We start from the raw sequence: 23187 nt of genomic DNA, 5'->3' as shown, positions 1-23187 counted from the left end.
CCTACAGTTTTGTTAAAGTAAAAACAATAATCTGTTTTTAGATATTTTTTTTACTGGACAGGACAAATACTAATTAAGATTTTTTAAAAAATCTAATTGTTTTATTATATTTAATTGTTTAATTAATATAACCTTCTATATTGTTCCCATATTAGCCTGAATGTTTCAACTGTCTTAAATAGTGTACTTTTGTTTTCATTGTATGTTGTGTCTAATCTTCTTTTGTCTTCTGAGTAAGTCAGTTGGACAGTAATGTGTGAAGGCAAGGAATAGTTTTAATGTGTGTGTGCATGCCCTGGATACATCCAGACCCCCTGTGGTTCCAGATCACCATCTCTGCTAATTCTACCAGACTTCCCTCCAAGCCCAGATGAAAAAGAGGCCAAACAGTCTTCTCATCCTCCTTCTTTCCTCCTCCCACCCCTTCACTCTTATTCCTGATTAGGAACCGGTGAACTGACCGCAAAAACACTATTCTACTAATTAGCTCCTTATCTCTCCCCCTCCATTCCCACCATCCCACTTTTAAAATCCTCATGGATTTCTATTTTATATCTGTCATGCATGGTTAGTGGTACACAAAGAAAGAAATAATTGGCACAAGTACGATTCAGACTCATCAGTACTTTATAGAACTAGTTTCCTTTGTGCTCCCTTTCTTTTTTTTATGGACACCTTCAAGCCTTTCCATTCTCCTGAAAAAAAGTAGCTCCTCACATAAAACTTTCCATTTTATCTTCCTGTGCCAGCCTCTCTCCTGCCAGACTGACTTAGTACTAACTGAACTTTTTATTTGTGGGATGAGGGATGTTCTCTTTTTCTCTTTCAAATAACAAATGTATCTGCTCTAACCACTCCTTTTGGCCCTTGGTCTTTGTTTTTCTCCATTTCCCTTTCTTCCTTTTTTTTTTTTTTTTTTCCCCTCGTCCTTTCCCTGTTCTTTGCAGATGGACGTGGTTTATACATTCCAGACAGGCCAAACGGCGGTGCCTGGGGCCCTGCGTCGCCAGCCCTCCGTGGTCAGCCAGCACAACGACGCAAAAACTGTTTCTAGCCCCACCCATGTAGGGATTTCCTCTTCCTCCCTGTCCGCCAACTCTGCTGCAGCTGTTGGGCCGCCCGCCTCTGCTTCCTCTTCTACTACAGGCAGTGAGTGCCACATAACACACCGGCAAACTAGCACTGCTATTGCATGATGGCCATGCTTAATGCTTTCATGACCTGCCTGTTAACCTCCAGTAAACCAGTAACCACCCTTTTTTTATACCACTCTTCCTCTCTCTTTTTCTTTCTTTTTTTTTTTCCAATCTGTCCTTCACAATCTCCCAACTAAAGCTCCTCCTCTGCATTATTTCTTTCTCATTCTCATTCACTTTGCATTTCTTCCAATGCCTGAACCATTGGTATCATATGTGATTTGAATATGGATGGCCTTGCTGTTGTTTGCATGCAAGTTACCAGTGCCAGGTTTTTTTTTTTTTTTTTTTTTTAGGGTGGCCAAACATCTCATTTAATTATTCAGTTCTCTTTATTAGGAGAATTAATTTTATGTGTACATTTATCTAAAGGGTTATGGCTATACTGTTTTTTTTTGTTTGTTTGTTTGTTTGTTTTGGGGTTTTTTTCCTCCTTCTTCTTCTTCTTGAAGTTTTTCTTTTGCTATTTCCGGATCACGCAGACATGCTAAATGAATGTCCATTCTTTTTTTTTCTTTTTTTTTTTCTTTTTTTTTTGTCTCTAAGATTTTATTTTATAATTTTATTTATTATATGTATGTTTTTATTTTGTTAATGCTCAATTTACAGTAGCACTATGTCCTAACTACCCTGACACAACAGAAGTATAAAACGATATACCAATAAAGTCCATGTAAGAGTTGTGACCATCAGCACTGTCGTGCATCAAAATATTTTGACGGATGCTAGAGGAGGCAGAGAGCAAGAGAGATTTTCGGTGCATTTAACTGTGTAATCCTACTGACAGTGATATCTAATTGGCCAAAACAAAGTAAATATGTTGAGTAAATATCTGTACAATTGGCCACATTCATGAAATACAAACAGGATTAAAGTCTGTCAATCTTTTGTAAAAATCTTTTAAGTAAACTAACAATTCATTGCAACAACTTTTGCAAGAATGGATTTCCAAACAATTCGCACAGAAATTCATTCTACTCTTGTTTAATGAATTATTCCCTATAATGTTATTGATCATAGTAGTTAAAATATTTGGAGCAATTAATATGGGTTGGATGTGCACACTTTTCTATAATTTCTTTTAAAGAACAAAGCAGTACAGCTCTACTGTATTTAATGCATCAAATAAGATTTGATTGGTTATGATTTTGTCACTTCTCACAGCATTCAGCTCTCAATGATGAAGTAAAAATTACTTGATAAGCGAAACTTGACATTTCACACCTAGTTGGGATGAGGTGCTAGATCTGGTTGATGTATCAACACAGCCTTTTAAATGTTGTTGACCTGCACAGCATGTTCACTGAACGTGACAAACTCCCGGACAGAGAGACAGATGCAGGCTACTGACAGTTCTTCCTGTTTTTTTTCAGCACTTGTGCTCAGTACTTCAGTCACGTCACAGCTTTTCCCTTCTCTCTCTTGCTCTCTGCCTCTTCTCTGGAAGAATTCCAAATGGCATTTTTGTGCCCTTGAAGGGTACTATGGTAAGGGGATGCCACACATAGGATTGTTTCACATGAAAGTGAGCAACTGAATCCCTTCACATAGGATCTCATTCAGAGTAAAATTTTAAAAACAGTTTGGTGTTTTCAAAACAGAATAGAAAATAGCTTCAACTAAGTCACATTTAAAACATCTATTAAAACACTGTCAGGCTCAAGAAACACGCATGCATGCACAAAAATACATCACGTCTGCATTAAATGACAGTACGGCAATATATGCAGTGCAGAATTTGTTGTACCACCTAGCTAAGAAGCCTTGCTCTAACCTCAGTAACACGAGGACTCTTTCACTTTGCCAACATCTGTGTTGTGTGTTGTGGTCTGAATGAAAATGTATGTTTTGCAGCATAGTGTAGTCAACATTAGTAGTCAACATTTGAAGTGGATCAAAACCTTTCATCAAAGTTGTCCCAAAACGTTAATCCATGCTGTCCTAAGAAGAAGGTTTTGGGACAACTTTGATGAAAGGTCCACTTCAAATGTTGACTACTAATAAATATATATATATATATATATATATATATATATATATATATATATATATATATATATATATATATTATATATATATATATATATATATATATATATATATATATATATATATCTACATATATATAATCTACATATATCTACATACATATACATACAGGGTTCCTACGCAGTTTGGAAAAGTATGGAATTTGATTTGAGTAATTTCCAGATCTGGAAAAGTGTGGAAAAAAGAAATCAGAGAATGGAAAAATATTTGTTTCCAGACTATTGACTCCATTCAGTTTTCTAATTTATCATACATGCAAACTAGTCACTTTACAGCGAAATTAGCCCTTTTGAATCAAAATACATAATTTATGTGAATCGTGTAGATCCGAAGAGGGTTTTTTTTTTCGGGGCGAGTGTGTGTGTGTGTCACAGGATTCTCACAAGATTAAAAAATGGGCTACTTTCCCATAGACTGGAGTGACTCGTGATCTTTCTTGGTGCTCTGTGGTGTGATAGATCGCTTTAGCGCTCGTGAACCAACCATCTCTTCTGCTTTACTAGTTACAACACAAAATAAACATAAATGAACATCCGAAGGTATGTTGAAAGATAGAGTACAACTTACCGAAATCCGTATCATGTCACATCGATCAATCAGTGTTTCAAACGCAAAAAGGCGTTAATAAAACAGCTTGTAAAAATGTCACATTTATCCTACCTAAGAAAAGCCGTTCAATGTCCAAAAACTCATTAGTCAGCTACAAAAATTAACCTAGAGAGGAGCATTTTGCTAAATATATGCACTATAGGCTATTGCATATTCATTGTATTTGTACTTAACATGTGCTTCAATATTGAATGTATAAATCTGTTTCATGACAGCCACTATTTAAATGTTTAGGCCTATATAAAAAAAAAAAAATAATAATAATAATTGTCATTAAAAATTTATAAAAACGTCCTTATGTGTAATTTAGCCTATATGTAAGTAGCTTACATATTAATTTTAACCTTTAATAATATAATGATGTACCAGCTGTGGTTCCCTGTATGGTTTACAGCATTAGTTGAGAGATTTTTTTCTTTGAGGAAATTTGCCATGCACTTTACCTGATAGGCCCCAAATTAATCAATATTGAATCAAAGGTAATCAAATCAAATCGCAAGCTTCTGAATCAAAATTACATTCAATTGTGAAATTTGTCAATGCTCAGCCCTACTGCCAATAATTTATTATTATTATTATTATTATTTTTACTTGAAGCAAATGTTGTTTTTTTCCATTTATGTTCTTGTCAGAGTGCACCAGAATGCTTAGTTTACATGTTAAAATCACAAAAATCTTCTCCTGGGGGAGGATGCCCCCAAACCCCCTACGACAACTTAGTTCCTGCACATCACCTTTTACACCTCTTTTGACTTTGCTGATGTTTATAAACTTAAGAATTTCTAAAATATTAGGGAAACTGTGATACTGCGCTTGTGTAGGCTACTCGTACTTGTGGGCTACTCTATAAAATGCTTCGACACCAACAACAAATACCAACAACAGAGCAAACACAGAGCAGAATGGATAAATCAGAGAAGGATGTCTATGAAGTAAATGTATCGAATAATTAGAATGTTAAACAAATTAAATATTTATGCCTATGTAGCAAGTGGTATGGTCGGAAAGGGAAACAAACGAAGTCACTACGCCACCCTGTTAAACAGGGAATATATTAGTACTTGTAGATTAATCCCCAACAAAAGTCACACAGGTACGTGATTTTAAGAAGAGAAGGGCCTAGACGTGAAAACTAAATACCAAACTTTATTTTAACAATCAAACACTAATTTAAAAATCACTAAAAGACTGTAAGACCCGGACTACAAACAAGAAGCAGAGAAAACATAGAAAAGGAGACCGAGGCTTACCAATGGCAGAAAATTGTTTGGAAGGAGGTCTGGAAATTTGAGTCTGGAAAAGTATGGAATTTTGAAATGGAACATGTGTAGGAACCCTGTATATATCAAATTAAAAAAGATATATCTTATATTGCAATAATATAAGCTATTATACTGTAAAATTGAAAAAGCATATATTTAATAATCATGATAACATATTATATAATACAATATGTTATAATAAAATTAATAAATTATTAACAATGTTAATAATTATTTTATTTTTATTGTTTTATTGTCATTCTCAACACCATGCATTGTTAAATTCATAAAGTTACCAGGCAACTGGCAAGTAACACAATTTTTTATTTTTATTTTTATTCTCATTTGGCGTTTTGAACTTTGGCTAATATGCTATTAGTGTCCCGCAGATGGCACCGCGAGATCGTTTAGCACTGTTGCAATCCATGTATCCATGCATGAAATAAATGCATTAGAAAACGTAACTTTTTGCTGGCCATTTCATGATTTCAGTCATCATACAATAGCCAGCACCCACCCACAACCATTTTTTTCCTTGGATTTACGCAATTCACGTGAGTCATACTTTTCAGGGTGGAAAATACAGAAATCAGCATAAATACGGAAAAATCGCATCCCCGAGTGTTGTAAGAGGTGCCAGAAGCAAAATGTTCGCATCATAGTAGTGTTACTTAGAAAGACAAAAATACACTTCAAAGCTCTAAATATTATCCAAATTAAACGTTATTTTTAATATGGTGACAAAAACAAAAATCCCTATAAAAATGAGGTTTTTACATGTTACTGTTGTTGATAAAAGTTAATTTTATCTGCATCTCAACTCAAGCTCAGTGCTTTACTGTCAAATGTGCATTTCCAAGAAATAAACATGTTATATTATTAGTTACTGCACTTATTAATGCAAAATAATAGTAATGTTATGATTAAATTACCTTTATGATTACAAATCCCTCCAGTGCTACCAGATCAGGTTCTGGTGCCACTATCTGTAGAACTTATTGGCAACATTGCTACTGCTCTCAATTGTTAGTCTGGAACCCTGCTTTAAGAGTAAATGTAGAGTAAGGCTGTTAGTGAAGGGTGCATGTGACTGAAGTAATTTTTCTGTTTACTTTTTCTACTTTTTAGGTATAATTTATTTTAATTTCAGTTTTAGTATTTGAATAAACAAAAAAATATTCTGAATAGTTTTAGTTGCAATAATAAACAATAATTGCCCTGTTTCAAATACACTATAACACAAATAGGCAATATTCAAAGTTTTATTTTCAACCCATAGTTTATATATATATATATATATATATATATGTTGTAGTGAACATGCACATGAGCCCTACACCCTTCAGAGTGCTCACTTAAAGTGCTCTGCACCTCGGAGTGAGTAGGGATCATAGCAATGCTCACTTTCCTATGGAATTTTCCTTCTTTCTTTCTTCTCCTGGCTCACTCTTTCTTTTTAACACCAGCCCTCTCCCTCTTTTCACAACTGCTTTCACACACTCGCTCACACTTTTCTCTTTGTCTTTCTCTCTCTCTCTCTCTCTCCTTCCTTTTGCAGCCCCACTTTTGTCTCTCTCTCATCACACCTTGTGTCTTCTGCTCTGACACGTTATACTCTCTCCATCTCTCTTCATTGATATTCTAGAAGGAACTATCAGTCAAGAGCTGTTTTTTTTTTTTTTCCCCTGCCTTCCTTATTTAGGTTGCCTTTTGCATTACACATTTGAAAGTGTGTGTGTGTGTGTGTGTGAGAGAGAGAGAGAGAGAGAGAGAGAGAGAGAGAGATCTGTGTGTTAGGCAGATCACAAAGCAGATATAGGGTCAGAGGGTTCATTTACTACAGATGGGAGCGATCCAAATATATAGGCAGCTGGAAGGAAATTAAAGGTTCAATTAGTTCAGTCATTTTTAAAATAGCCATGTCAATATGGACAGATGTAGTCCAGCTATATCCTGCAGTGTATTAAAATGTTTTTATTTTCTACAAAAATGTGAAGTGTCCTGAGTGGTTTATAGCATGTTTGCTAGATCATTGTTAGGTGGTTGTTTCAAGTCAAAAGAGCCTAACCACAGTTTCTAGAATTTATTTATTATTTGTTCATACATATGGTGGCAATAATAATAATAACATCTGTTTCTTATATGACAGAATCTGAATATAGTAATAATAATAAATAGCCAAAAAGACAGACAGACAGATAGATGGTTTTATGTGTGAGGTTTTCTTTGGTTTTGAGGAGAAAATAAGGAGAAAAAGTGTGACCGACATAGCTGCATGGTACAAGAATGTAAACCTGAGAAATAAACAGGAATTGAACAGACTAAGCCACTGCTGATTGGCTGAGCCGTCAGGGCAGAGGATTCTTTAGACATGTTTGTTACCATAAGCTTATTGTGGGGGAAAAGCATCCAGACCCTTGCAAAACAAGTTATACCAATTCACATTTGTCTATATGGTCATTCTCAAGGTTGAAGCCATAAAAATTGCAAGAGAGCAAGATTAGTTTCTGATGCTTTATTGCACAACACAGAGAGTCTCTGAGAGACCCTGAGCATATGTTTTGAAGGACTGGATGCACATGCTATGCATTTTAATGCTGTGTCTACTTGTAATCCTGAGATTTTATATTTACCGTTTAGATTTTTCATAAGTAAATATCAAAAACCGGCCATGTGTTTCCCACAAAATGCAAGTTGACTTAAAAAAAAATTACATCCTCAGGCAGAAGTAACAGTACCCTGACTGTAAGGCACTGGGCAAGGATCCCTCTTCTCCACACACAATGGCCTGTCAAATCTCATTACCTCAAAACTACCTGACAAACTGTCCTGTTGGCATTGCAGCATACTCTCTAGAGTACTTTCCTCTGTGTACTTAATGAAATAGAGATTCTATCAGTTCAGCCACACTTTTAGGCCTGCCTACAAAGTCTTCAGACATTTATACATATCATACTGATAAGTAAATGCTTCTACAAAGCATTACACCAGAAATCTAAATTGAGCTCTTTCTTTAACATTTGTGCATGCGTGTTTGTTTCATTTATTAGACAGCTTCTTCTCTGTTTGCTCTATGCCTCCTGACAAGTTCTCCTCTGTGCCCTTTGATTTGATTTCACCCCTTCTTTTTTTTACAAAAGCAGAAATAGGGTGGGTGATAAAAGCAAAAAATGAAATTTAAAAAAGCACCGTGAAAGTAGTTAATAATGAGATTTCCCCTGAAGCCTACACACTTTAGTTTAGGGTCCAATTCTTACTATCAGCTAACTATTTACTACTAATTTTGCCTCAAACTCCAATTACTGCTTATTAATAGTAAGGTAGTTGTTAAGTTTAGGTATTGGGTAGGATTAAGGAAAGTAGTATATTGTCATGCAGAACAAGGCATTAATATTTGCTTTATAAGTACTAATAAACAGCCAGTATCCTAGTAATATGCAGGCAAATAAGCAACAAGTTAATATTGAGAATTGGACCCTAAACTAAAGTGTTACCAAATATTTAGGTAGTTTGAAATCGAACATAGCGCTTCATGGGAGTAGGAGGCCGCTGCAGAGATATTTTGGCATGTGTTTCTCGCTGCAATTTTCTGATAGGTGGAGATTTCTTTGCTGAATCATGGGTGTTTTCATCATGGGAATTTCGTCGTTAAACATGATTATTTAAAAAACAAAGTTGAAATAATGCAGGCTTATGGCTTCAAGCCCCTATGGAGAAAAAATAAATGAGATCTTTACTCTATAGAAAGTACTCTTTATAGAAATTGCACTATATTAAAAGTATACACATTTAGACGAGTTATAAAGATGTAACAGTATTTTTTGTGACTATATACAATTAATGGCTATAAATAAAGATGTCATTAAATACTTTCTGTAGTAATTAACTCAATCTAACTGCTTTTTGCCATGGTTGACGAAGATGAACGCTTGTAGAAAAGCTTGAGTTAGCAACAGTAACTTCCCTCGTTTTCTCCCTGAATGAAATGTGATTGCCTATTTATTTATTTATTTAATTTTACTATGCGGTGACGTTTCACAAAAACCATGATATTCGATGTCTGCGGTTGACAATTTCTACCAGTTTATTGTTCCAACTTGCTGTATCGCCCACCCTCACTGACCCAAAAGAGATGCTGAACATCTGCCGTTTTTGGCTACTAAATGGCTTATTAAACAAACATTGGTTGCTTGTCTGTCTCAATTTGCCGTGGTTCTGTGATTGTGGTCATTTTGTTTGTAACGTTTTGAAGCTTGTGATTGAAATGGATGTGTCCCACTTACGGTTTTATGCTATGCCTGATTTCCTCATTCTCTTGCCCCAAATAGGAAATTGCATCACAGTTGTGGTTTGTTTTCATGTTATCCCTGTTTTTCTATTCAACTGTCTGTGCTGTTGTTTTTGTGTTGGGTTTTATTTGTTTAATATTTCATAAGGAGCTTGAGTGCTATTGTGGAAATGAAATCATCTCCCACCACTGACCATATTTTCGTTCCCCTCCAGATCCAGCACATCCCACCCTGAAGCGCCAATATGATCCCACTAATTCCTTTTCTTTCTGTCTCCCAACTCCTCGCTGCAGATTAAGGTGGTGAACGCATTCCGTAGCTCCCTGTACGAGGGCCTAGAGAAGCCAGAATCCAGAAGCTCCATCCATAACTTCATGTCCCACCCTGAGTTTGTACCCCTGTCCGAGGAGGAACCCCGCGTCCCCACGATAGATGAGGGCTGTGTAGAGATCGAGCAGCTCCCCTCCTCTTCCAGAAATGGAGGTGGTGGCGAACCCCCAGACCGCTCTCTTCACAGCCAGGAATTCTGCGTGTGACCCTCCCACCATCCTCCATTCTTCAGTGCAACTGCCCCAAAATCATCATCTTTTTTTGTTCTGTTTTAAAACACTCTACCGGTGGAGCCCTGCTGATGCACATCTGAGAGACAGCAGCACCTACAGCAGCTGATGGGGCGTCCATGATCCCTTTGTCCTCTCCTCCATCTCCCCCACTCCTCTGCCCCTCTCGACTTGCACTGTGTCGGCGGCAGCAGCAGCGCTCTGTAAGTACATGCGGCTGTCCTTCAGCCCATGTGACGCATGGCCTAACTTACACACTAGAGGGCGAAGCTGCGGCAAACGCCCTCTCTCAGCCTGTCACTGGCATTTTTATCTCTTCTACAGTTCTGAGTTTTCTCATTTTTATATTGTCATGTCTCTGGTCTTGTGTAATGCTGTAATCATTTATGTTATTTGTCCCAGGACTCTCATTTACATAGTTTTTTTTTTTTTTTTTTTTTTTTTGCTGATACAGTCGATTGCGTTCATGCACTCAATTGCTGTTTTAATAGATTTCTTCTTTTCTCTCTCAATTTGCTGTTTTAAGGTGGATTGAAAAACATGGCAGTAAAGTTACCCATGTTCTTTTAGTTTTTAAAATGATTTTATGTTCTAATGGACATTTTAAGTTGTTCAGACACACTACGTTCTTGTCATGTTTTCAGACATTGTGACATACGATGCTGTTAGGCTCATTTTGGGTGTTCTGTCACTTTATATGTACAGATGTAAGGCTGCTATAGTGCACGTTAGCAGAATAAAAGACTATAATAAACTTGTTTGATAGCCATGACTTTAGAATACCTGATTGGCTCTTAAGGGGGCAGGGAGGGTCATCCAACACATCATCTCATTGAAATCACACCCACCGGGCATCTCTAGTCTCTTGTTTAATGCTCATCTGCCTCAAAACAAATGCCCTGGCTAATTGACCAAGTACTTTATCAAAGGTACAGCACCTCACCATAGTGTGCATGTATCTGTCTTTAGGCTCATCTGTGTCTGATTGTATAGGAATGGGAATTGCAATGCTAATCTTTGAGATTTCGACTAACGACTAGAATTTTCCTTTTACTTGTTTCTTCGTTCAGAAAAAAAAAAAAAGCGGTAGAAGTGATTCTTTCAAATCCAGTCTTTTTCTCACCTCAGTTCTGCAGGTAGGTGTTCTCCTTGTTATCTAACATCAGGCTGTGCTCTTCATAAGGTCCAAGTTACGCAGAGAGCACTGATAGAGCTCCAAAATCCCATCCTTGAGCTTAGCCTCCAAGGGTAACGATACTGCACGTAGTAAGCATGCTTTTGCTATTAAAAAAGTAAAGAAAACACTCCAACACACAATAGCATGCGGCAAGGGCCTCTGTTGGACCCTGTGAGCTCTGTTGAAACCTGGATAACAAACTAGATCGGACTGTTTCCGTAAAAGCGCGGCCTCAACAACATGTGCTTTTTATTAGCTAAAACATACTACTGCCACAGACCAACCTTTTGCTCATACCAGTCTAGGTTCAATGAATTCCTCAAATTACACCTTTTTCTACTTGCTCAGAGCCATATTTTATAGATTGTTCTTTTATATCCCATTGTTTTTGCAGTTTATTTTGTATTTCCAACCAAATTCGAAAAACACACAGAGAGTCACTGCCTAGAGAAAAAAAGGCAGGGGGGAACAAAACAAAAAAAACTAGATGGACCACTTTAATGTTTACGGAACGGTTCCACAGCAGTCGGCTAATGCTGCACTTCCCCCTGCTGGCAGTTTTTGTTATTTCGCTTAAGTGGAACATGGTATGTTATTGTGGGGAAGCATGCATGAATTTCATATAAAACTCAATGTTTTGTTCCTTTTTTACAATTGTTCTGTATTTTTATATTAAGTACTTTTTAATATTTTGGAAAAAATATAAATATAGGTGTATAGGCCAGAGAGTTTGGTGAGATGACAAATTAGCAAAATAAGCAGTTGAGTACATATTGCAGTTATTTATATATATATATATATATATATATATATATATATATATATATATATATATATATATATATATATAAATTTAGGCCACGTTTGTAACCACATGCGGTGTCAGATTCGATGTCTGAGCTGAGAAAGTTACGTGTTTACTGTAAAGTCAAGGGGTCTGGTCGAGTTCTCAACAGAAGAGCGAGCATTTATTGGCCTTATCCCAATTTGTGTACTCCAAACCTGCAGCGACAGATAGATGTGCTGGCCATGCAAAGTCTTTCAAATATTCAAGTAATTCAAGTTGCCACATAATTAGAATCTATTAGACTACAGTAGGAAATGTTAATTAAAGGTTTTGAGGTCTTCAAATTCAACTTCTGTGTTCTTTTAGACTGAAAACATTGTAATTTATTTGCGATTTCCAAATGACCCATTAAAGTAGCAAAGAGTCGGCTATGGAAAATAATTGAGATTATTACTTATCATTACTCTGTGTTTTCATTATTTTTAACTTCGATTTGTCTTTGTGAAAATGTTTTTTGTCATACTCTGGATACAAATTAAGCATACATACTGTATGTTACACAAAAGTACAAATGTATATGACTTCATGTGGAAGCAGTCAAATGGTTTCCAGTTAGAGCTTTATATAAATTCTGCCAAAGTGTTGCTTTGTACAGTCAGTTCTGACATATGTCTTTGTTCTTGTTCATTTAGAATAATTTATAACTGGATTTCATCCTTGTTTGAATTCCTAATGTTTTTTTCGTTTTGTTTTGTTTTTTTCTCTCTCTCCATGAGGATCTGAAATATGCCCCCTTCAGTTTTATTTCTTCATTGCTTGGACATGATTGATGCAGAAAAAAAGGGGGGAATGATCAAATTGTCTTTAATTCTTTTCTCTTTTTTTGGTTCCCTGTAATACCTTTTTAGAACAATTTCTGTTATTGCACATGTTTGTCATGCATTGTGTAAACCGAGCATTGCTTCAAGGTGCCGTGCAATAACTGAATTTTATCGCATTACTACTCTACTGACGTTGTCTGACAGTTCTTGTTTGTTTTGGACGGGAGGTAATGATTCACCACAGCTGTAAATAAAAGATTGTGTTTTAAAACTGGAATATAACATTAAGTTATAACCACTTATTTTGCATATATTTAGTCCAATTACATCTGATGTTGAGTGAAAATGAAAATTGTATTTGATTGTGGGGGAAAGCAGTCAATAGAACATCCAATTTCTGTAATTCATATGAAACACAGTAATATACACTGGTGTTATTTTTGTATAAACATAATATCATCTATGTGGCATGCATTACTTATAAACAAATTGGTGGTTCAAAGCAATATGTACAACCTGGTGCGATTGGTATTTTTAATGTCCTGTGTAGCTTAAACCATGCTGTACTTAGGGGAAAAAAACTGCATTGGAAAAAAAAAATCGTAATTGTTCAATATATGTGTTCAGTGTTCTGCATGATTACATATGGAATGAGGTGTCCCCAAATGTTTGTTTTCAGAATGAATGTGACACAAACATAACACACAACACACACACACACACACTCCCTCGCAAATTATCAATAGACTCTGCAAAGGAAACACACACTGACTCGATGCCATTTCAGAGAAGAATGTTCTGCAACAAGGAGATGAAAGCATCTCGTTTCTTGTCTAGACATCAGGAGAGAGCACTGCTCCATTTAAATTTCCTAATTACTTGGGTGTGGGAATTGGGGAATGACTGCCAGAGTACGTGCTCGAACGATCTCTGGTCTCTTTTTACCAGTTACGCTTCGCTCTGGCTTCGTTTCATTACTTTTATAGCCATAAGCCGTGGCTGTTGATTGAACTGCCTAATTGCAGAGTGGTATGAGCTTTGATGTTCCATCACCTTATTGTGTGGGTTACCAACTCCATCCAGACAGCTCCCTCTCATCCATGCATGATCCATCAAAGATGAAAGACGCTAGCGCAGTAAAGCTGAAGGACTTGCATTTTCAAGGTAGGCAACAGTCATACTTGAGTCCCCATTTCACTTTACTGAAATGCACTGATTCCCTTTACTCTTTATTCCAACCCTTTTCCTCTAATTGAGGGCTTTGAGAAAGAGAGAGAGCATTGTTTAATTAACTTATCTAAGTTAGGTTTAGATATTTACATCAGCCAATGAACATCTGTAGTCTTCACGAAATCAAAAATCCACAACAACTCATTTGTTAATGCATGCTAAATAGATTAAAACACATCATTACCATTTATATCTGGATTTTGTTTATCTCTGTATTTATTGTGAATGTGAGGCATCAGAATCATACCATACATATTAACTTGGGCTATTAAAATTAGGTTTCTGTGTTATTTTTAATAGTTTTGCTGAACAAGATCTCTGAAGGACAAGGGCTTTGTGTAGTAGGGGACAAAATAGTGGGGTAAAAATCTGTTTACAGTAGTGTTTTGTGATTTTTACTCTAAGCATGCCATCTTTAGGATCACAGAAGTGCCAATAGACCACATGGACAACCTGCACCACTGTGTCTGATTGATTTAGTTCAGAACAATGGATTAAAAATGAGAAAACTGTCTGATAATTGGTTATTGGAAAGTGTGGCGGCCTTAATTGATTCCGAATGAAAGTGAATCTGATTTGCATTTGTTTTGAATAATTTAATTTAAAATGTTGACTGGTGGATCTAAAAAAGCCCCATGCTCTGTGTCCCAGTGTCCTGTCTGTTTACAGTCTCTTTAGATAACAGAATATGTGCTCACCTAATGTAATGTAGTTTTAAGGGCTATACGGTGACAGTAGGGGGATATACTGTTACTGAATCCGTGTCCAATGAGGAGAAGTCGACTCAAAATGTTCTTGTTGAAAAGTAGTGTACATTTATTTGGTTTGTTTTCCATCATCAAAGTGAGGTGAGCTCCATGTTTATATCCATGTAAAGTTGACCCAGTTGTGTCAGCCTTCATGCTGCATGATGGGAAGAATCACCATAAGCAGCTGAATTGCCATTATTTCATTAATTGAACATGTGCAGTCTATCGAGTATGTGTTTTAGATTCAGAAAACAAAGTTTGTATGTGTGTTTGAAAAGAAGATCTTTATCTGACAGTCATGAACAGTGTCTGCAGTCAGTGCATTTTAATTGGTGGGGAAAAAATCCAGATTTTGTTTAGCCCTCCTTTCATTTAGCTTTTGTGGGAATCATTATCATGCTGAAATGTCAGTCCTGCTTGCTTCAAACTATGCAACAGATTCATTGGATTAAAATATGATGAATTATTTATTATTTTATCAGGTGTCATAACAATGCTCTCTCTTTCTCTCGTCCTTTCTGTTTCTCTCTCTGTACGCTTGCTTTCTTTTGTCAAAGTGAATTCAGTCATGCCCATATTTCATTACTTTATACTAACGCAAGTGTATTATCTATGTAATGTATGTGTGTGATGTGCACACATTCAAGTTTTCTTTACTTTTTTGTAAGATATGATCATGTGGAATGCCTTGTTCTTTATGTCCTGTCGTTTAAATTTAACAGAACAAAATGAAAAAAGGATAATCAAGCAATTGAAGTTATTAAATAAACTATATATATAAATATATATATATACATATACAAATCTATATATATATAAATAAAGCCATTAGAATTTGAAATACAATGAGGCTCAAGTCCTTGTTTCTTGTGATGTCATTCTTGACCCCCTTAAAAAAGGATGAAAGTTAGGTAAAGATGCAAGTTTACAGCTGTGATTGGTTATATTTAGAAAATGTTAGAAACTATTGATCTTTTCTCGGTCTGACTTCCTCATGCACATCTATCTATCTATCTTTCTATCTATCTATCTATCATCTATCTATCGATCTCTATCTATCTATCTATCTATCATCTTTCATATGCCTTCTATTTAAAGGGGTCATATAATGCCACTTATACAAGATTTAAAATAAGTCTGATTTCCTCAGAGTGTGTATGTGAAGTTTTAGCTGTAGCTGCTGTGGAGTTAACTATCTTGAAGTCATTAAATAGCATATTCTGTTATGATAATCTATAAATCGCTTGTGTGGGAACTGTTGTGAGAAGCCTACAGAGCCAGAGAATATATGCTGCATGAAGATAGAACAGGTGTAGTTTAGTTTAATTACGGTTCTAACTTATCATTTTGTCATCTTGCTTTTATGACATGCTTTTGCATTTGTATTACGTACTGTAATGCAATAACATGGCCTCACCCGTTTGTTGCATGTTCTCGGGGGCAGGGTTTATGTAGATTCTAGGGTTAGTGATGTCACCAACCTTGTTGTAGTCCCTACCAGCCGTTTGTTGTAGTCCTTAAGCAGAGAATTCTTTAAAAAAAAATATCTTCCTTTGCATTGAACTTTCAGCGCTGTAACTTTGCAGATGTTGTTTATGCTCAACAAACGGCTGGTAGGGACTACAACAAGCTTCTTCCTGGGTTGGTGACCTTAGAATTTACATAAACCCTGCCCCCGAGAACACACAACAAAGGGGTGAGGCCATGTTATTGCTTTACAGTACGTAATACAAATGCAATAGCATGTCATAAAAGCAAGATGACAAAATGACAAGTTATAACCGTAATTAAACTAAACTACACCTGTTCTATCTTCATGCAGCATATATTCTCTGGCTCTGTAGGCATCTTACAACAATTCCCACATGAGCGATTTATAGATTATCATAACAGAATATGCTATTTAATGACTTCAAGATAGTTAACTCCACAGCAACTACATAAATTCATCGACTAACCATTCAGAAATGTCCTGTTGCATTCTGTATGTTGTCACTTCTTCTTGAGTCTCTCCATCATTGTCCGACTCTGTTTTGAACATAGAAGGCTGAACAGTTTTTGACATTTTCAGTGAGTCTGCGTGAGGTAACGTTAATCTGAGCTGCTAACATGAGCTCCTGAAACTCCACCCTCTTCTTGAGAGCAGCAGCTCATTTGCATTTAAAGGGACACACACAAAAACTGAGCGTTTTTGCTCACCCTCAAAAAGTGACAAATTTAACATTCTATAAAAAATGATCTGTGGGGTATTTTGAGCTAAAACTTCACATACACACTCTGGGGACATCAGAGACTTATTTTACATCTTGTAAAAGGGTAATTATATGACCCCTTTAAGTCACTGCATCAACATCTCATCATGGGGGGGGTTGGGGGATTTCGACAGCTGTATATTTTGCCATCGGATTCCGTTCCTACCCCAACCCCACCCCCCCACCCCCTATGAGGTTCTAATATTTATCAAACTGGCTGAGGCTTGCAGTTCCCGATAGCCTTGTGGACAGCGTGCTGACATACGGTGTTTTTGCGCACCAGAAAATCTGAGTTTGGGTCCAGGCTCGTGGACTTTTCCAGATCCCGTCTGCCTTCTCTCTCCAATTTTGCTTCCTGTCAACATATTTCATATCATAATAAATGGCAAAAAGGCAAAAACGTAACATTTAAACTGATACTGGTTAAACTCCTTCCACACACACGATAGAATGAGCATCTTTTAAGTCACTGCATCAACATCTCTAATCATATGTGGGGTGGGGGGGAGGGGGGGGAACGGATTTCGACAGCTGTATATTTTGCTTAAATTCAACATCTAAGATAAGTAAACAGGTTTTCTTATGATATTGCGCAATGCAATTGCAGTCTGCTTTCAATTCCTTCAAATGTCAGAAATATCTTAATGGACATTTTGAAAGTCTCTTCTGGAAGAATTCTAGGTAATGAAAATGATTTTGTAATTAGAATTTAAATACTGTTAACATTGCTATGAATATAGCCATTGTTGGCATTAAATCATGAATTATATGATAATGAATAATAGGATAATGAATGAATAATAAATAAACTATCAAAGTCATGTATGCATCTTTGGATGAACCACGCAAATATCGTATTTTAGGGGGACTGTCATGTTGAAGGAGCAGATGTTATGACATCATCTGAGTCTGCCATACTTCGGTTTTGGTGCTTGTCACCTCTGACTCTCAAATTGTATTTATTTACTACTGCATGGGATAGCGATATGGTATGCAAAACTCACCAGCATGCAAACTCAGACTAATAGATATAATAGAAATATAGTTTCAAAATATTGAGTTCCATACCAAATAAGTCATTGGTATCTATTGGTGGAGTGCTTGCTTACATAGTAATATCTGCTTTAGAGCACCCTCACTAAATTCTGGGAAACTTCTGGATTTCAGGGCTGGGCAATCACATCTACTTAGCCTTCTACAAACCATCAAACCATGCCTTTTTGTTTTAAGAGGGTGTTTACATTCTTGCATTGACGTAGGGGTAAATACAAGCATTTATCAGCAGCTATACGTTTCAAGTCTTTAGCAGCAGCAAGCTTTACGTAATATACTGCGACTAAACATAGTACATGAGGATGTTCAGTGTAATGGGCTTCTCGCGTATACTCCTTAAACGGGGCTTTCTTATTTGCTCAACTTCCAACACATCCAAGGCTGATTTTCACTTAACCTAGTGTGTACGGGCTGGTTCAGCTGAAGCGCGTTAGAATATTGCTCCATTATCCATCTGTTGTTCAAATCACATCAACTTTTCAATGGAACTATATGGGGCTTTTTCCAATTACAAATATAAAAGGATGCCATCCACTACTCTTAACCCTCTGGCCCTCTTCAGTCATTTTTGACCGAAAAATTTTATATTTTAAAATGTTAAAAATTATTTTATTTCACTAATTCCATTCAAAAAGTGAAACTTGTATATTATATTCATTCATTACACACAGACTGATATATTTCAAATGTTTATTTCTTTTAATTTTGATGATTATAACTGACAACTAAGGAAAATCCCAAATTCAGTATCTCAGAAAATTAGAATATTGTGAAAAGGTTCAATATTGAAGACACCTGGTGCCACACTCTAATCAGCTAATTAGCTCAAAACACTTGCAAAGGCCTTTAAATGGTCTCTCAGTCTAGTTCTGTAGGCTACACAATCATGGGGAAGACTGCTGACTTGACAGTTGTCCAAAAGACGACCACTGACACCTTGCACAAGGAGGGCAAGACACAAAAGGTCATTGCAAAAGAGGCTGGCTGTTCACAGAGCTCTGTGTCCAAGCACATTAATAGAGAGGCGAAGGGAAGGAAAAGATGTGGTAGAAAAAAGTGTACAAGCAATAGGGATAACCGCACCCTGGAGAGGATTGTGAAACAAAACCCATTCAAAAATGTGGGGGAGATTCACAAAGAGTGGACTGCAGCTGGAGTCAGTGCTTCAAGAACCACTACGCACAGACGTATGCAAGCTGTCGCATTCCTTGTGTCAAGCCACTCTTGAACAACAGACAGTGTCAGAAGAGTCTGGCCTGGGCTAAAGACAAAAAGCACTGGACTGCTGCTGAGTGGTCCAAAGTTATGTTCTCTGATGAAAGTAAATTTTGCATTTCCTTTGGAAATCAGGGTCCCAGAGTCTGGAGGAAGAGAGGAGAGGCACACAATCCATGTTGCTTGAGGTCCAGTGTAAAGTATCCACAGTCAGTGATGGTTTGGGGTGCCATGTCATCTGCTGGTGTTGGTCCACTGTGTTTTCTGAGGTCCAAGGTCAACGCAGCCGTATACCAGGAAGTTTTAGAGCACTTCATGCTTCCTGCTGCTGACCAACTTTATGGAGATGCAGATTTCATTTTCCAACAGGACTTGGCACCTGCACACAGTGCCAAAGCTACCAGTACCTGGTTTAAGGACCATGGTATCCCTGTTCTTAATTGGCCAGCAAACTCGCCTGACCTTAACCCCATAGAAAATCTATGGGGTATTGTGAAGAGGAAGATGCGATATGCCAGACCCAACAATGCAGAAGAGCTGAAGGCCACTATCAGAGCAACCTGGGCTCTTATAACACCTGAGCAGTGCCACAGACTGATCGACTCCATGCCACGCCGCATTGCTGCAGTAATTCAGGCAAAAGGAGCCCCAACTAAGTATTGAGTGCTGTACATGCTCATACTTTTCATGTTCATACTTTTCAGTTGGCCAAGATTTCTAAAAATCCTTTCTTTGTATTGGTCTTACGTAATATATTCTAATTTTCTGAGATACTGAATTTGGGATTTTCCTTAGTTGTCAGTTATAATCAACAAAATTAAAAGAACTAAACATTTGAAATATATCAGTCTGTGTGTAATGAATGAATATAATATACAAGTTTCATTTTTGAATGGAATTAGTGAAATAAATCAACTTTTTGATGATATTCTAATTATATGACCAGCACCTGTACACTCACTTACACACATTCACAGACACACACACAGAACACACCATTATACACGCACACAAATGAACCGGTGTGGCTGTAACAATATGGTAAAATTGAGCCAAAACTCAAATAAGAGGTTGAAATCAGATCATACCCAGATTTATTAAGCTGTAATAAAACATACCTGTTCATTTTTGTTATATTTTTTATTGAATTTTGATGTTATGTGTGAAAAAATGCCCTCCTCTGTGTTCAGGTTTGACTGTAGTAAAATTAATGCAAAAACTGACACTTCAAATCAACATTTCAAATGAAAAAAAATCTAAACCTTGACAAAAAGTAGTCTTTGAGAATGTCTAAGTATAAATCCAAATCCAAAACTTAATACAAATAAGTGTTTGTGTATAAAAACCACTAGAGAAGCCACTTTATATAGAGCTATATAGGAATCTAGTGGTTATACCATGGCATTGCATAAGTTTTTCTTTTTTTTACTCCCACCAGATGGTACTAATCTACCTTCAAAAAATGGATTTTAAATGCCTTGTCTCTATTTTAACATGAAATACTGCTTTAATTGAAAAATAATTAAACAAAAATATATTAGAAAAAAATTGTGTATTATTTTCAATGGGGAAAAATAGCTAATAAAAATTGTAGGCCTATAAATATTGCATAGTATCATAAAATACCCTGAAAATTTTATATAATAATCAAAAAATATTATTGAACAAAAATATATTACATTGGTTTTCCTGAAAAACAAAAAAGTTTTCAAGACTTCGGTCACTTTTGACCGTAAATAAGGCAAGTGTGACTCCTAAACGAAGAGGGCCAGAGGGTTAAGGAAATGGGCCGCTGGAATTCGGCAGCCTACAAACGCTACATCAGACCTAATTCCAAAGACATTTTGAAAGGACAAGAAACGTCTTCTGATTTTAAATCATCATGTGGTGCTGGGCATCTGGGTATTTTAATTATTAAATTCAGATATAATTATTTTGATTTGATCATTTGCGGAGGTTAGCTACGACGTGTACGCAGCAATTTACAGTAGCCGAATCCTCGGCTAGTGGAGGGGAGGATCTCGGCTGCGAGATTTCGAGTTTGATGCAGGGGACCAGTGACGAATGTTCCGGAGCGGTCACCATCCAAAAATCAGCATAGCATACACTGCATTAGATAAAACCAATCACATTCTATAGGCATGTTATTTATGCATATGAGCTCTGGCTCAGTATCATTCTAGTTTATATATATATATAGCTGTACATTTGCCGTCGAATTCGGTTTGTTTCATTTTTACAGTGACTATTTATTCTACAGTAACAGTCACCTGTGTGTAAACAAATTCTACAAAATGAAGCGATGACAATTAAATGAAATCGAGCTTTAAGGTTCAGTATTGTGTCCTTCCCGCACACCATTATGACGTTAACTCTCCAAACACAGCTTTGAAGAGCTCTGCTTTCAACACAAGCTTTTCCAGTAAAAAACACATTTGTTTACTGACGAGCGAGCGGAGGTAAACAACTGTCAGCTCCATCTCGTGTAGCGCTGGTAAGTCCAATTTATTCTATTGAATCGGTTCGTCTTAAACGGTCCTCCTCTCATGTGTAGCTTTGGAAAATCAGATTCATTCTAGTGAATCGGTTCATCTAAACGGTCCTACCTCTTTTATATGTAGCTTTGGAAAGTCTGATTAATTCTTGTGAATCACGTTTTTCGGAAGGTTTGTAATGAACAGACTGACCGAGTCCCATATGGCATTTCTTTCTTTCTTTCTTTCTTTCTTTTTTTTTTTTTTTTTTTTGTAGTGGACTATTTAGTTTATCATGTCTAATTAAATATTACAGCTAAATATTCTAGCAGTATTCTAGTTTTTATTATTATTATTATTATTATTATTATTATTAGCCTATTATTGTTTATATTTACTAAAAATGTGCTTGTTTAGGCTTATTCAAAATATAAATAAATAAAAAACACCACGTCTTTTTAACATTATTTCTGTCTAACACACATTCGAATTATTGGATAGGCCTATAATTTAGAACAATTTATTTGTATAAAAGTTTATATTTCAGATATAAACTGATGTCAACAGTAGCGATCAAAATTATATTGTTATCCCAGTAGGTGGCGACAAGTGACTGTTAAAATATATTTCGTTCAAAAACGCTAATTCGTCCAGTAATGAAACAATAAAAGTCTTTATGATTGAATCATTCATTCAAACATATCTTTTTAATAATAATTCAAATTATATCATTTTAAAAAGACTGCAGCGATTATCATTTTGTCTGAACCTATAACACACATTATTTAGTTTAGTGTATATATATATATATATATATATATATATATATATATATATATATATATATATGTGTGTGTGTGTGTGTGTTTTATATATATATATATATATATATATATATATATATATATATATACAGTGGTGGTCAGAATTATTGGCACCCTTGATAAATATGATCAAAGATGACTGTAAAAATAAATCTGCATTGTTTATCCTTTTGATCTTTAATTAATAAAATTAGCAAAAATCTAACCTTTCATTGAAGGAAAAGAATTCATGGAATTCAAAGAAGCCATGACTTCCTGTTCCACAGGAGTATAAACATGAGGAAACACAAAGGCCAAATTCCCTTAATCATTCATCACAATGAGAAAAACAAAGAATATAGTTCTGATGTGCAGCAAAAGATTGTTGAGCTTCATAAAATAGAAAGTGGCTGTAAGAAAATAGCTAAAGCATTGAAATTCAGCATTTCCACTATCAGGGCAATAATTAAGAAATTCTAATCAACTAAAGATGTTACAAATCTGCCTGGAAGAGGACGTGTGTCTAAATCGTCCTAATGCGTGGTGAGGAGGAAAGTTTGAGTGGCCAAAGACTCTCCAAGGATCACAACTGGAGAATTGCAGAGATTAATTGAGTCATGAGTCTCAGAAAGCATAAAAAAATTTATCAAACAGCACCTAC

The 23187-nt window shown here is 36.1% G+C and overlaps 1 protein-coding gene across 7 annotated transcripts in view; it reads left to right on the top strand.

Moving 5' to 3' along the window:
• Nucleotides 1-13256, top strand: part of atp2b4 (ATPase plasma membrane Ca2+ transporting 4) — a 110309-nt gene extending 97053 nt beyond the window's left edge. For 5 of the 7 annotated variants that reach the window (XM_051911715.1, XM_051911718.1, XM_051911712.1 and 2 more), the window contains one exon: nucleotides 9699-13256. In XM_051911715.1, the coding sequence (XP_051767675.1) occupies nucleotides 9699-9941 (243 nt within the window). In that variant the 3' untranslated portion in view covers nucleotides 9942-13256. Of the gene's footprint in view, nucleotides 1-947; nucleotides 1150-9698 lie in introns of all 7 variants that reach the window. The other 2 variants (XM_051911719.1, XM_051911717.1) reach the window with 1 other exon arrangement.
• The last annotated feature ends 9931 nt before the right edge of the window (nucleotides 13257-23187 follow it).

The sequence above is a fragment of the Ctenopharyngodon idella genome, chromosome 11 (genome assembly GCF_019924925.1).
Source record: "Ctenopharyngodon idella isolate HZGC_01 chromosome 11, HZGC01, whole genome shotgun sequence".
NCBI lineage: Eukaryota > Metazoa > Chordata > Actinopteri > Cypriniformes > Xenocyprididae > Ctenopharyngodon > Ctenopharyngodon idella.
The sequence above is the reverse complement of the archived record's forward strand: the minus strand, read 5'-3'. Positions and strand labels throughout refer to the sequence as shown.